This window comes from Condylura cristata, unplaced genomic scaffold, assembly GCF_000260355.1.
Source record: "Condylura cristata isolate star-nosed mole 26May11 unplaced genomic scaffold, ConCri1.0 scaffold00010, whole genome shotgun sequence".
In the NCBI taxonomy this organism is placed as follows: domain Eukaryota; kingdom Metazoa; phylum Chordata; class Mammalia; order Eulipotyphla; family Talpidae; genus Condylura; species Condylura cristata.
In genome coordinates this window covers 40232493-40246012 of record NW_004567111.1, presented here as the reverse complement: position 1 = coordinate 40246012, position 13520 = coordinate 40232493, and the positions used below count along the sequence as shown (strand labels likewise).

Here is a 13520-nt window from a genome sequence, read left to right as displayed (position 1 = left end):
ACACATTAACCAAGTCAGCAAAGTCAAGGCAGCTGGTGATGGGACAACCTAAGAATGTGCTTCCTGATACAACACGCAGAGGGCAGGTGTCCTCGCCCAGGTGGTACTGCTGGTATCCTAAATCCACTCATGAGGAGATTCCAGAAGATCAAGACCAAGGATGGTCCACAAAATAAAAGGTTCAAAGACTATTAAGTTCTTAAAGTCAAAGACTGAGAACTGGTTCCAAAATAAAGGAAACAGTTTCATAGACATACACAATTTTAAATAATTTGATATTAAATGCCTGTGTGGGCATGCACATATACCTTTGAGAAAGAGAGGAGAGTAACAAGAAGGTGAGGGAAGCAGCTCCCCGACCACCTGTGGCAGCAGGTGCCTCTCTTTTCTTTTCTTAACAAATCTGTCCTTTAAAAATGTTAAAGCAGGCCCTCCCTCATGGCGCAGCTAGTTTAAAGCACTGCACTAAGAATCTAAAGCCACTTCCGCATGAGTTAGATCCCGCCTGCCCCAGAGGTGACCACATGGTGTGCCAGACCTCTCCTGACCCGCCTATCCCCTCAGCAGTGTACTTCGTTGATCTGCCTGTTCTGCTCCCCACTCTGTCTCTGGTGAAGCCTCTCGCCGCCCCTGAGCCTCTGGCCTGTACCCCAGTTCTGTATGTACAAATAAAATAAATCTTAAAAAAAAATGTTAAAACAAACAAACAACAAATAAAAGTGGGTGGGTGGGTGGGTGGGTGGGGGCTAAGAGAAGAAACTGAAGAAAAATAATGGTAAACACATGGATAAACGTTTGAGAATTCTTTGTATTGTTTTTGTCCATTTTATGGATTTTGAATCAGTTACAAAAAAAAGAAATTTTACAGTGTCTGTAATACAGTACAGTTGCTGAATTACATAAAATAATAAGTCACAACTATTGGGCCTTAAGGTTTCCTTCCTTTGAAAAAGGTTGTTCTTTTCTACTACGAAAGCAATGCACGCTTATTGTAAGAAATACAGAAAAGTTAAAAAAAAAGGAAAAGACTAAAACTTGCAGGCCAACTACAGACCTGAAGCACAAGGCAGGGAGGGGCTGGGAGAGCGGTCAGAACAGAAGAGGGACGTGCACAACGGACTGTGGTGACCGTGGGCAGGTGATGTGGCAGTGGGAGGGTGCTGGCAGGGAGAAATCAGATATTGTACAGAAGTGAACAACTCTGTAAGAAAACGGTAAGTTCCATCAATTAATATAAAAGAAATACAAAAAAACAACAGAAAAAATGGTCCAAAGTCTACAGTGCATACAGTACATTCTGGTTCATTTCTCTTGTCTTTGTTGCATTTATAAATCTGTGTGAAAGTCAAAAAACACACAACACATCCTGATTCTCTGAAATGTCTTAATAATTGATGCTCAGGGTATACAATTTGAAACCTCAGACGTAAGTAAAAAGTTATCCAGTTAACTAGAGTGAACTTTTTTAATACTTCTTTATAATACTCTTTCTAAGCATTTTGTAAGAACTGCAGTAATATGTTGATGAAGCAAATGTGGCTTATTCAGCAAGTATTTCATGCTGGTATTTCAGGCACTACACTATCCAGCTGCCTGAATCCACACACCAATGAACATTGTCACAGTGAAAGTAAATCATAAAGCTTATACACAGATAATACAATACAGACAATATACAAACAGGTTCTATGTCACACGATGACAGGTGTTGTGAAGAAAATAAGAGAGGAGTGTGGCAGCAAGAGGGTAGTGCTTTGGAGTCAGAAAAGGTCTCTCCAACAAGGTGACATTCGGGCAGACTAGAGACAAGCGGACAGCAGAGAATCGCATGTTTGGGGGAAGAACTTTCAGCTGGAAACACACGTGGTGTGTGAGAACAGAAGCAAAATCAATGTCCTTCCCTCTGGGGTTGGGGTAAGTGGAATACAAGCAGGAAGATCAGACAGGAGGCTATGAGGCTATTTTTGAGCAGTGAGAATGTGCTGTGGCAGCCCCAGACGTCAGCAGCAAAGGTGCTGCTTGGTACCTATTTTGATGACATCTCCTATGAAACAAAGAAGAGGCAAAATTAACTGAAACTGTTAAAGAGTTTCCTTTTGCTAAGATTGAAGGGGGTGGAGAGCAGGAAAGCTAGAGGAAAGAAATCACAAATTCAATTTTAGACATGTTGAGTTTGAGATACCTATGAGAAATCCAAGTGAAGATGAAGAGTAGGTAGTTGCATACACAAGTCTGAAGTCCAGGGGAGTGGTTAAGATTGAAGATATAAATTTGGCAGTTAAATAAATATATAAATATAAAGGTGGTATTTCAAGCCCTGGCTGAAAAGACATCACTAAATGAATGGAAAGAGGCAACAAAGAGTTTTAGTGGCCAAGTCCTGAAGTACTTGAACATGTAGGGGAGAGAAGATAAATCACAGATAGCAAAGACTAGCACGTGAAGAACAACGAAGCATGCTGACTCAGTCCAGCAAAGTCAGTCTCTGCAAGAGGAAGATATCAGCTGGGTCAATGGGTCTGAGACTTGCACTGGATTTAGCCTCTGAAAGTTACTGATAGTGCTGCACAGTTTCAGGAGTGGGTGGGACAAAAGATAATGAGATAGAACATATATGCATATATATATGTGCAGGCACAATTATACCTATGTATATATACACAGTTACGTGTGTGTGTGTATGAAGACATAAAGAATTTCTCTTGGAATCTTAACATGAAGTGAAGCAGGAAATGTGGCAATAGGGAAAGGATGATCTGAGATTTACTACATTTGGGAGATTTCTTAATATATTTGTATTTGGCAGGAATGTTGTAAATAGAGAGAGAAAAGATGATGTAGGGAAGGTTAATGTAGCCCTAGAGGAAAAGTGAGAGCATGGAGTCCCATCCTTTAGAGAGAAACGCCCTCAGCCATCCACTGAAAGGGTGAGCAGAACATACTTACACAGCGACAACTGAGTGGACGCGGCCGAAGGGGGTGCTTTGCTCGCGTCTGACTACCTTTATTCTCCCAGAGAAATAAGCAGCAAGTCATCCGTTCAGAGTAAGGACGTCTGAAGTGCATAAAAAGGATATGAAAAAGATACTCGAAGGACAGGAAAACTAATTAACGAAGGAATTATACCAAGACTGCTGAGCTACAGTGAGGGCTCATCTGAGAAATGTGCTTATGAGTTTAAATCTTTCTCCTTTTCTAATATAAGCATTTAAATACACAAATTTCCCTATAAGCACTTACGTAAATAAATACCAAAAACATAGTGGGTTTTTTGTGTTCATTACCATGCAGTTAAATTAGCTTCAGTAATTTCCATTTTGATATCTTCTTTGGAAGGATTATTTTAAAAGACATTGGCTTGAATTTCCAATATTTGAGAATTACTACAAAGATTATTATGTTAACTCATTATCATCATGCTCTTTGTAAGTCTTTTTTTTTTTTTTTTTAATTAAGGTAATGTTGGTTTACACTGTGTTGGGACTTGCAAGTGTACGCTGTCCCACTCCAGGCGCAGTCACTGTGCGGAGCTTACTGCCGTAGTCCCCTCCACCCCTGCCCACAGTCCACTCCACAGCCCACTGTGCTTCCTCCCCCTCTATGCTGTCTCTCCTCTCTCTCTGTATGCTTCAGCTCTACAGTCAGTTTTCAAAGGTTAGTTTTTAAGTTTATCTTTACCTGGCCCTTTGTTTGGTCTCTCTATACATGTAAGTAACATCAGGCAATATTTTGCCTGAGCTTCGTGAACATTCCAAGTGAACAATAAAACAATATTATGTTCTACAGTTTGGGAAATGTGTATTATAAAGAGCAACGGTCCAAGGCCATTTTTGCTGAACAGAAGCAGCCGTCTCTGGAGCCAAAGTGGGCCTACAGTTCTTAAATTGAACGTGTTTATGTTGAGATGAAACTGTATTCCCTCTTGGTAAGAGATGGGCTTATGTGTACAAGCAAAGAACAATGCATTGCTTCCTGGTGACAAACCGAATAAAACCAGAGAAAGCTGTGGCCAGGTAACTTGAGCCTCTGAAAGCAGGGGTGTGGTTCCTGCCAAATTCCCAAAGCCATCCTGTTAATAAATCCACTAGACACACAATCTCTGTAATGTGGTACCGCTCCAGGAGTTAAGAAAGCAAGTTAAATAGAAAAGCAAATAAAGTAAAAGTGGATTTGTTTTCTTGGGGGAAAGATGAATGTGATACAGAAACATTTCCTTCAGACAAAAACTGAAACAATTAATTTTCAGCAAACCTGAACTTCAGAAAATGTCAAAAAACAAACAACAACAAAAAAACCACCAAACACTTTATGCTGAAGAGAAATACTATCAAATACATTAGATTTGTGCAAGGGAATATAGACCACTAGAACGAGTAAAGGTGGGAGAGTAAACATAAAAGGCCATGAAAATTATATATATAAAACACCTATGTTTTAGCAATTTATAAAATTCTATATATGTACACACGCATTCTTTTAAAGACTACAGACTTCAAAATTTTTGTGGAGTTCATAACTTTTGTAAAATTTAAATAGATGACAGCTCTAAAGGGGAAGAGAGGAAATACATACATACTGTTGTAATTTCATTGTTTGTAAAGTAAGTAAAGTACATTATACTGAATTAAGGTTGCATATTTAAATTTTCAGGATCTTTAGAATAATATATAGAGAAGATAATACGGAATCCTAAGGTAACTGTTTTTCTATCTAGAAGAAGGCAGGAAAGGAAGAAAATGGGGGCAAGAAATAGAAAGGATAAATGGAAAACAAATACCCAAATATCAGAATTAAACCTAGCCACGTCGACAGTTATATAAAATACCAATGTTTCAAAAATGTCACTTAAAACACAGCTCAATTAAAAAAAAAAACTAACTAAAGTAGATCTGATTTTAAGGCAGAATACAGATTTAAAGAAAATAGTGGGGAAAAAAAGCTATGTAAAATAACAGAGCTATATTAATATCAAATGAAGCAGACTACAAAACAAATAGGGACATTACTTAGTGATAAGAGTCAGTTTATCAAGAAAAAACAACTCTTAGGTGTATATATACCTAATAAGGGGACCCCAAAGTTTATGGAATAAAAGTAGAATTGAAGGGAGAAATAGAGATTTTGGCCTTCCTCATTAGTGCCCTTAAAATAATTGTTATCATTATTTGAAATTCCCTATCTGATCAAGCCAACCTTTCCACATCTGAATCTGGTTTTGATATCTACTCTGTCTCTTAAAGCTATGCTTTTTGTCTTTTAATGGGTTACCTTTGTTGAAAAATTAAAGACACGAAAAATGTGAAATGTTGGTAAGATGTGGGGGAGGAGAGTGTTCTATTGTCCAATAACCTTTTTACCCAATTTTATTGAGGTATAATTGATAACTGTTTATTTGCAAACAAAAATTGTACAACAGCATGATTTGATATATATACTTTGTGAAACGATTATACAGTAAAGTTATATAACACATCCTCACATTTTGCTTTCATTAGTAATTCTTAAGAGGTACACCAGCCTCTTCAGTGTGGCTCACCCAAAGGTCAAGCTGCAGGAAATCCACCCACCCGTTCCAGCAGCCCGTCTGCCAGGGTGACCCGTGCCCAGAACATACCCAAAAGCCAACAAAGGAGAAAAATAAAAATACAAATGGCTATTTAGCAAGCTCTTGGGAGAACATTACACCACAAAAAGAAAAATCAGTGTCTAGATCCAACACTGACATGGAAGATTTTTTCTTCTTGTCAGATGAAAACTGCAAAATTGCTGTAATTTTAAAAATCAAAGAATTTTAAAAGCACAAACAAAACTCAGAAAAAAGATCATATATAAGAAAAAATGCAGAAAAGGGAGAAAATATACCATGAGAATCAACAAACAGAAGATTGAGAATGAAACTTTAAATAAGAATAAAGGAAATGCAGGATGTAGAAAGATCAATGAAGAAGAAAAACTTTGGAAAAAGTTACAGAAATAGAATAAACAATATTTAAGATTGAAATGGTAATCCTGAAGACACAAATATGAAAAGAACCAAGAAAGCAAGCAAGAGAGAGACACTCAGACAGAGGAAAAGAATGAAGAACCACTTCAAGAATTATATGACACCATGAGGAAAAGAAATATAATAGTCACAGAAACCCCAGGAAGGAGAAAAGAGAGAGAGACCTGAGCTGAACAGTTATTCAAGAAAATAACTGAAGAAAGCATCACAAACTGAAGAATAAAATTAAAATAGACATATACAAAACTAAAAGGACACCAAACTATTTTCATGAAAGGAGAACTGCAATATAGTAGAAAAGCTTCCAAGAATCCAAGAAAAAAGAAACATAATGAAACTGATGAAAGGGAAGAAACAGATAACTAATAAAGGAAAACTGATTAGGCTAACATCAGACTCTTTGGAAACAGCACAGGAAAGAAGAGAATGGAGTGACATAGTCAAAAAACTGCATGACAAAAATGCTAGCCAACAATACTTTATCCTTCAAAGGTGTCTTTCCTATTAACTGAAAAATAAGAACCTTCTCACACAGAACAAAATCTTTGGGCACTTGCTACTATTAATTCTCTACTTCAAGTAATATTAAAAGGAGCCTGAGGGTCTAACCCAACAAAGGAATGAATACATAATAGTGAATAAGGAGTTAAACAGAAACACAAAACTATGAACCAAATGACAGTAACAGGCTTCCACTTACCGAGACTTCCCCTGAGCATTAAGGTCTAAACTCACCAATAAAAAGACAAAGAGTAGCAGCGTCCCACTGCCTCCTGGAAACACACCTAAATTCCAAAAAGAAACAGAATAAAAATGAAGGGTTGGAACAATTCTATGAGAAATTGGCACCCAAAAGGCAGTAGAGGTAGTCATATCAGATATAATAGATTTCCAACTAAAGAAAGTGACAAGAGTCATGGGTAGACACTATATAATCATCAGAGGAACAGTACACCAGAAAAACATAACACTCATCAGTATCTACTCACCAAGTAAGGAAGTACCAGAATACATTAGACAATTCAGGCTCTGAAAACACACAAGAGAAAACATATACGGGGTAAGAGACTTCAACATCCCACTCTCACCAATGGTCAGAGCAATGCGACAGAAAATAAACAAGGACATAGCAGCCGTAAAGAAAGCTCTAGACCACATGGGTCTAACATGCCCCCCCAAAATGGGATATACATTTTTCTCAAGTACATACATATCATTCTTAGGGTCAACCACGTACTGGGTCACCAGAACAAACATCAACAAGTATATGATGACTAAAATCACACCAGTTATCTTCTATGACCATAAAGATGTCAAATTAGACATCAACTACAAAAAGAAAGCAAAAAGACATCCATTACTTAAAGACTGAGCAACACACTCCTGAAAAATCACACTGGATTAATGAGGCAATCAAAGAATTAAAAAAAAAAAACTAAGACAAATGATAATGAATATATAATCTTAGAAAAGATATGAGACACAGCAAAAGCTGTATTAAGAGCAAATGTTAAATATAACAATACAGACACACAACAAGAAACAAGAGCCCAAAGAACCAATCTAGTCTGCCATCTCAAGGAGCTAGAAAAAGAACACCAAAATAACCGAAAGACATGAAGGAAATGTTAAAAACTAAAGCAGAGACAATGAAATAGAAATAACACAGTCCAAAAGATCAATTAATCCAAAAGCTGGTTCCTGGAAACAAACAAAATAGACAAACCTCTAACAAGGTTCATAAAGAAAAAGGAGGGGAAACTCAAATAGGATCATAAATGAAAGAGGAACAATTACAATAGACACAGCAGAAATCTAGAGGATAGATCTTATTATTAACAATCATATGCAAACAAGTTCAACAGTCTAGATGAGATGGACAAATTCTTGGATTATACAATCATCTAAGACAGAACAAAGAAGAATAAAAACCTTGAACAAAAGTTACAATCAGTGAAACTGAAACAGTAATCAAAAGCCCCACCCTTCCCCCAAAACATTAAAGCCTAGGACCAGGCAGTTTCACATGCAAGGTCCACCATTCAAAGATGAACTGGTTCTGTCTTACAAAAACTCTTAAAAAAACTGCAAAAGAAGAAATACTTGAAATGCATTTTACAAAGCCAACACTACACTAATGCCAAAACCAAACAGATAACACTGAAAAGAAAACAACAGACCAATCTCCCTAAAGAACACAGATGCTAAATTCTCAATAAAATTTTAGCAAGCTCACTCCAACAATGCATCAAAAGGATTATACACCATGACAAAGTAGGAATTTTTCCAGGGACACAAGGATGGTTCAACATCCAAAAATCAACTAATGCAATTCACCACATGAACAAAATGAAAACAAAAAACCACATGAGCATATCAGTAGATGTCAAGAAAGCATTTGATCGACATCCATTTATGATGAAAAACTTGAGGTAAAAGGAATCTATCTTAACATAATAAAATCCATATATGTCAAACCCACAGCTAACATCATTCTTAATGGTGAAAAACTGGAAGCCTTTCCATTAAGACCTGGAATAAGATAAAATGTCCACTCCCACCACTGCTTTTCAAAATAATACTGTAAGTCCTAGCTACAGCAATTACGTAAGCGAAAGACAAAAACAATCCATACTGGAAAAGAAGTTAAACTATCATGATTTGCAGATCTGATAATATATACAGAGAACGCTAAAAATCCATGGAAAAACTAATTAAAACAATAAGTCAGTGAAGTAGCAGCTTACAAAATCAATACACAAAAATCAGTAGCATTCCCTTATATAATCAGTCTGAAGAGGAAGAAATGAAGAAAACCATCCCATTTACAACTGTACCAAAATACTAAATAGCTGGAAACAAATCTAGCAAAAAAGGAGAAGAAAGAACTACACAAGAAGAATTATAAACACTGTTAAACAGAAGAAGACACAAAGAAATGGAAAGACCTCCCTGCTTGTGGATTGGAAGAATTACCATTATTAAAATGGCTTTCCTACCCGAAGCAATTTACAGATTCAATGTAGTTCCAATAAAAATCTCAACATTCTTCAAAGAAATGCAACAAATACTGCTGATTTTGTTTTTAAAGATTTATTTATTTGTGTATACAGAGCTGGGGTACAGGCTAGAGGTGCAGGGGCAGCGAGAGGATTCACCAGAGACAGAATGGGGAGCAGAACAGGCAGATCGACGAAGTACACTGCTGAGGGGAACAGTGGGTAAGACAAGAGAGGTCTGCTGTGCCATGTTGTCACCTCCGGGGCGGGCGGGGATCAAGCTCATGCTGAAGTGGCTTTACCTTAGTAGTGCTGTGCTTTAACCCGCTGCACCAACAGGGAGGGCCCAATACTGCTGATTTTTACATGGAATCACAAATATCCTTGAATAGCCAAAGTTCTCCTGGCTGAAAAGGGTATGAACACAGGTAGTACATTCCCTGTCTTATTCAAACAAAGCCATAATAAACTAGGAAATGCACTGCATTTCTAAGTTCACATTGGAAAGAACATGACAGCTCCAAATTCTCTCTCTAATCCAGATAACCGGTGTCTAGCTTCGCAGATCACATCTTTGGTGCACACTACTACCAGACTCTAGGGTGTGATTCCTGGCCTCTTGCTTTAGAGCTCCTCAAGTAAGTCTAACAGAAGGAGGGTTGAGATTCCCTGAGGTTAGATCAGTGTAAGTTTAACAGAGTCTCGAGGCCTGGTCCACTAGAAGCCACAGTGGGTTTTGAATGGAAAACACAGGAAGGCTTGCGTGAGGCATTAGCTCCTGCTGTTGCTACATCCGTTAGCAGATTCAGTGGCTTTACAAAACAGACTTATTGTCTTACAGTTTTGAAGTTCAGAGGTCGAAATGTATCTCACTTGGCTACAATCAAAGTGTTGTCAGAGAGGGTTCCTTCTGCAGGCTACTGGGGAGAATCCATTTCCTTGCCTTTTCCAGTTTGCTGCCTGCTTTCCTTGCTTCTATGCCTCTTCTTCCATCTTCAAAGCCAACAATGACTACTTGAGTCTTTCTCACGTGACATCACCCTGACATTAACTTTTTTACCTCCAGAATTTTTTACCTTTCAGAATTATCCCAGGTGGGTAATTAACACAGCAACATGTCTCAAGGATTAATATGTGGACATCTTCAGAGAAGCTATTAATATTCTGCCAACCACAAGTGGACTATGAGAAACAAAACATACTGTCTGAGTAGTTTAGGGTGTGACACAGTGTCAAATACATAACTAGCCTAACACTGTGTTGCAATCATAGCATGAGATACAGCCTGAGTATTAAAACTTTAACAGTTTATGTTGGTTTTCATTATTTAAATATCTATGCCAAAAGACATTTCAACTATAAAAATAAGACTAAGGCATTCTTACAAAAATGTCTGAGTACAAACAAACTTTTAAACCTTTCAATGACTTATAAAGTAGCTCCCTATAACTACAATAGATTGTAGCTATATAGATAATGAATCAATCATCAATAACCACTATGAAGTCAACTGCAATGAGTTTAGATTCTAGAAGAAGTCTTTGAAAATACATTTTAAGTAATTTCCAAGCTACCACTGTCTTAGCCAATGATTACATATACTTTGTATTTAAAATATCAAAAACATTACAGTACAATTTGTTTGAAGAAAAAATGCTTATCCACAGTTTCTTCTTCAAAGCAAATAAAAATACTTGACTTCTTTTTAAAAACATTTTCCTGTGCCTGAGACTAGCAATATGTCAAATTTCAGAGGATTTTCTTGTTATTAACAGTTTCGAAAACCTTAACTGTGAAAAACTGTCACCAAAAATGCAATGTAAAACATGTAAAGCAAAAAGGAGTGGGATGAAGTGAGAAAACAAGATCACAATATAAATGTAAAGGTTAAGGAACAAACTGCAACTTTAAAAAGCTTTGAAGGAAAAAGCATTTTTATGCATATTTAAGTTTAAAAAAAAACCATAATATTTCTTGGGTATTTCATATTGATGTTCCAAATTGGAATAAAACAAAGTCTTTTCTTTCTTATGCTTGTACTTGCTTGTTTATAAAACTAATGCACATGGTATTATATATGTGTCATAATCTGGCTTGACCTCAATTTGAAAGTCAATACCTGTATTTAACTTTTAATAAGTTAAATCAGAAAAATATCACTATTTTGTAATGCCTCTTTTAAAATCCATTTGGAAAATTATTCAATCAACAAATAGCTATTGAACATCTATGTCAGGTGCATTACAGGTATTAACTAGTTTTCAATTCTTCAATGTATCTTGATTCATTTATCAATATATTGCTATCTTTTGAAAAATCAACTAGTCCTGTTCAAGTTCGATAAAATAATTCTTTAAATTTTTGAGGTAAACTACCAGTTATTTTATCCTTGCTGTAAAGTAAGATAAAAAACAAACAAAACAAAACAAAACAAAACACTGGTTTCCATTCACATTTGACCTTATTTAATAACTTGTGAATTTGTTCATTCTAACTTATTTTATAAATTCAGCATGTAAAGTTGGCATCATAAGACCAACGAAGGTCACCCAGGGGGGTTACGGAGAGCATATGTGTCTTCCTTTAAAGCTACTGTCTCTTCATTGGATAATCACGTTAGTATTGAGTGGAAATCCACTTACTAATATTACAATTAAACGACATTGGTAATACAAAAACGGTGTCGTATAAATGAAATGACTTACTTAAACTGCTTAGCTGGCGGATGATAGCAGCAAGAGTACTATTGGTCACACATTCAAGTTCACTGGCAACCCCTTCGGGCAGGGCTCCCCGGCACAAGTGCCGGGGCTCGATGTTCCGCTTCACTAACGGCATGGCTCACAATCTAAAAATTTAAAAAGACATTTTATTCAAAGTTCATTTTTGGAGATGTAGTTTTAATTCCCTTGAAAACTGACTCCCAGGAATATACATTCCCTATCATTTCTACATGACAGAATCAGCTAAACATACAGCAGATATGGAAGTAGCTGAATGCATTTTGTATATTTCAAAGACAGAGGTACAACCTTTTATAGAAAAACAATACATATATCTTTGCCTTCTTTTCCAGCAAATCAAGAGAGAAAAGGTTAAATGCACAAGTACTAACAGCAAGAGGACACAAGAGTTTAAAGCTGTGGGCTTTTTAAATTTAGGAAACAGGCCACAACTTGGCTGCAAATATAGAGATGAGAGTGTGCCGACCAGCCCCACAGTGCTCAGGAATAGAAACAGGTGTCTATGAAACAGGCGGCAGAGACATATGAAAACAGTACAGCGGGCTTCTCAAATCCACTTAAGAACTCTTTCTCCCTTTCTGGGTTGCCCTTCCTCCACCTTACCCAGAAAGCTTTACTCTCTCGATGAGGTGAAGGTCTGGACTTGAGGCATGAAGCACAGTTACGGGTTAGGCATAATCTGTCAAATCAACTGAATGGTAAGAGACCTGCCCTCCACCTCACTCCTCGGCTCCCTTCTCCACTGGCTCCCGCCAACTGGCAGCTTGTTTCTTCCTCCCCACCTGAAGAGACTGAAACCTTTCTCCCTGGGAAGTGCTTAAAAAGAAAAGTTTAGAAACACTTGCTCTTATTTAAACTGCTGAGCAGGTCATCCCAATGATTTAGGTCAGTCATCTCTCCGAAGCACCTAGGTTCCAGTTTGTGGAGTTCAGACTTAAATAAGATCAGGGTGAAGGATCACTTTGGGAGAGCCTTCTCCACTATCCTAGGAATTCCTTCCACTTCTCCCCTCAAAAAGACTTCCACTCATGAAACAAATCTACTGCTCACACAATGGAACACCAGTAACTGTCATCCTGTAAGGCTTATCATAATGCTTAAGGGAGCAGAGACACAGGAGGGGCTAGGACCGTGGTGATGTCCGCTAGCAATCACACCACCTCGCCCTTTTGTATCTAAGACAAGTAATATCCTGATATTTGCAGCTGAATTTTCTGTTTAAGTAAAACTTATTCCCAACAGGTACAATAACTGAATGGTAATATTATACCTGAAATCTGGAATGTGATAAGCATTTAAGTCTTTACTTTCTTTTCTCTTTCTTCTAAGCCTTGGTTCATGCATCTGACACTTGCCAGCTGGAACCTGCCACATACCTAGGCCTGCGGGGTGCCCAGCGAACAAAATCAGACCAGGTTCCCCGTGAAACTTTATCCCAATGGGGAAGCAAGATGTTGGTTCAACCACACAGGCTAATGGCCATGGAGTTATGGAACCATTTTGGGGTGCAGGGTGCCAACCTTTCTGAGGAATCATGGGCAGCCCCTCTGTGGATATGACTACTGAAGGGTGAGCAAGAGCTCCCTTATGAAGGGCCATGCAGCAGTGGTGTGCGGGAATGACACAGAGGAGAGGAGAATGGATGGCAGGTCTGACGGAAAAGTGTGCTGAATTACACACTGCTTTCACATACGCTTTCATCCACTCTTTCATCATTCACATGCCTTTCATCCACGATGGTGGTAGCTGAACATAGTGACAATATTTTCAGAC

At 37.7% G+C, this 13520-nt stretch overlaps 1 protein-coding gene across 2 annotated transcripts in view; it reads right to left on the bottom strand.

Moving 5' to 3' along the window:
- WASF3 (WAS protein family, member 3) overlaps positions 1 to 13520 on the bottom strand; it is a 68253-nt gene that overhangs the window by 32428 nt on the left and 22305 nt on the right. For both annotated transcript variants that reach the window (XM_012723292.1, XM_012723293.1), the window contains exon 2: positions 11709 to 11851. In XM_012723292.1, coding sequence (XP_012578746.1) covers positions 11709 to 11841 — 133 coding nt within the window. In that variant the 5' untranslated portion in view covers positions 11842 to 11851. The remainder of the gene's footprint in view (positions 1 to 11708; positions 11852 to 13520) is intronic.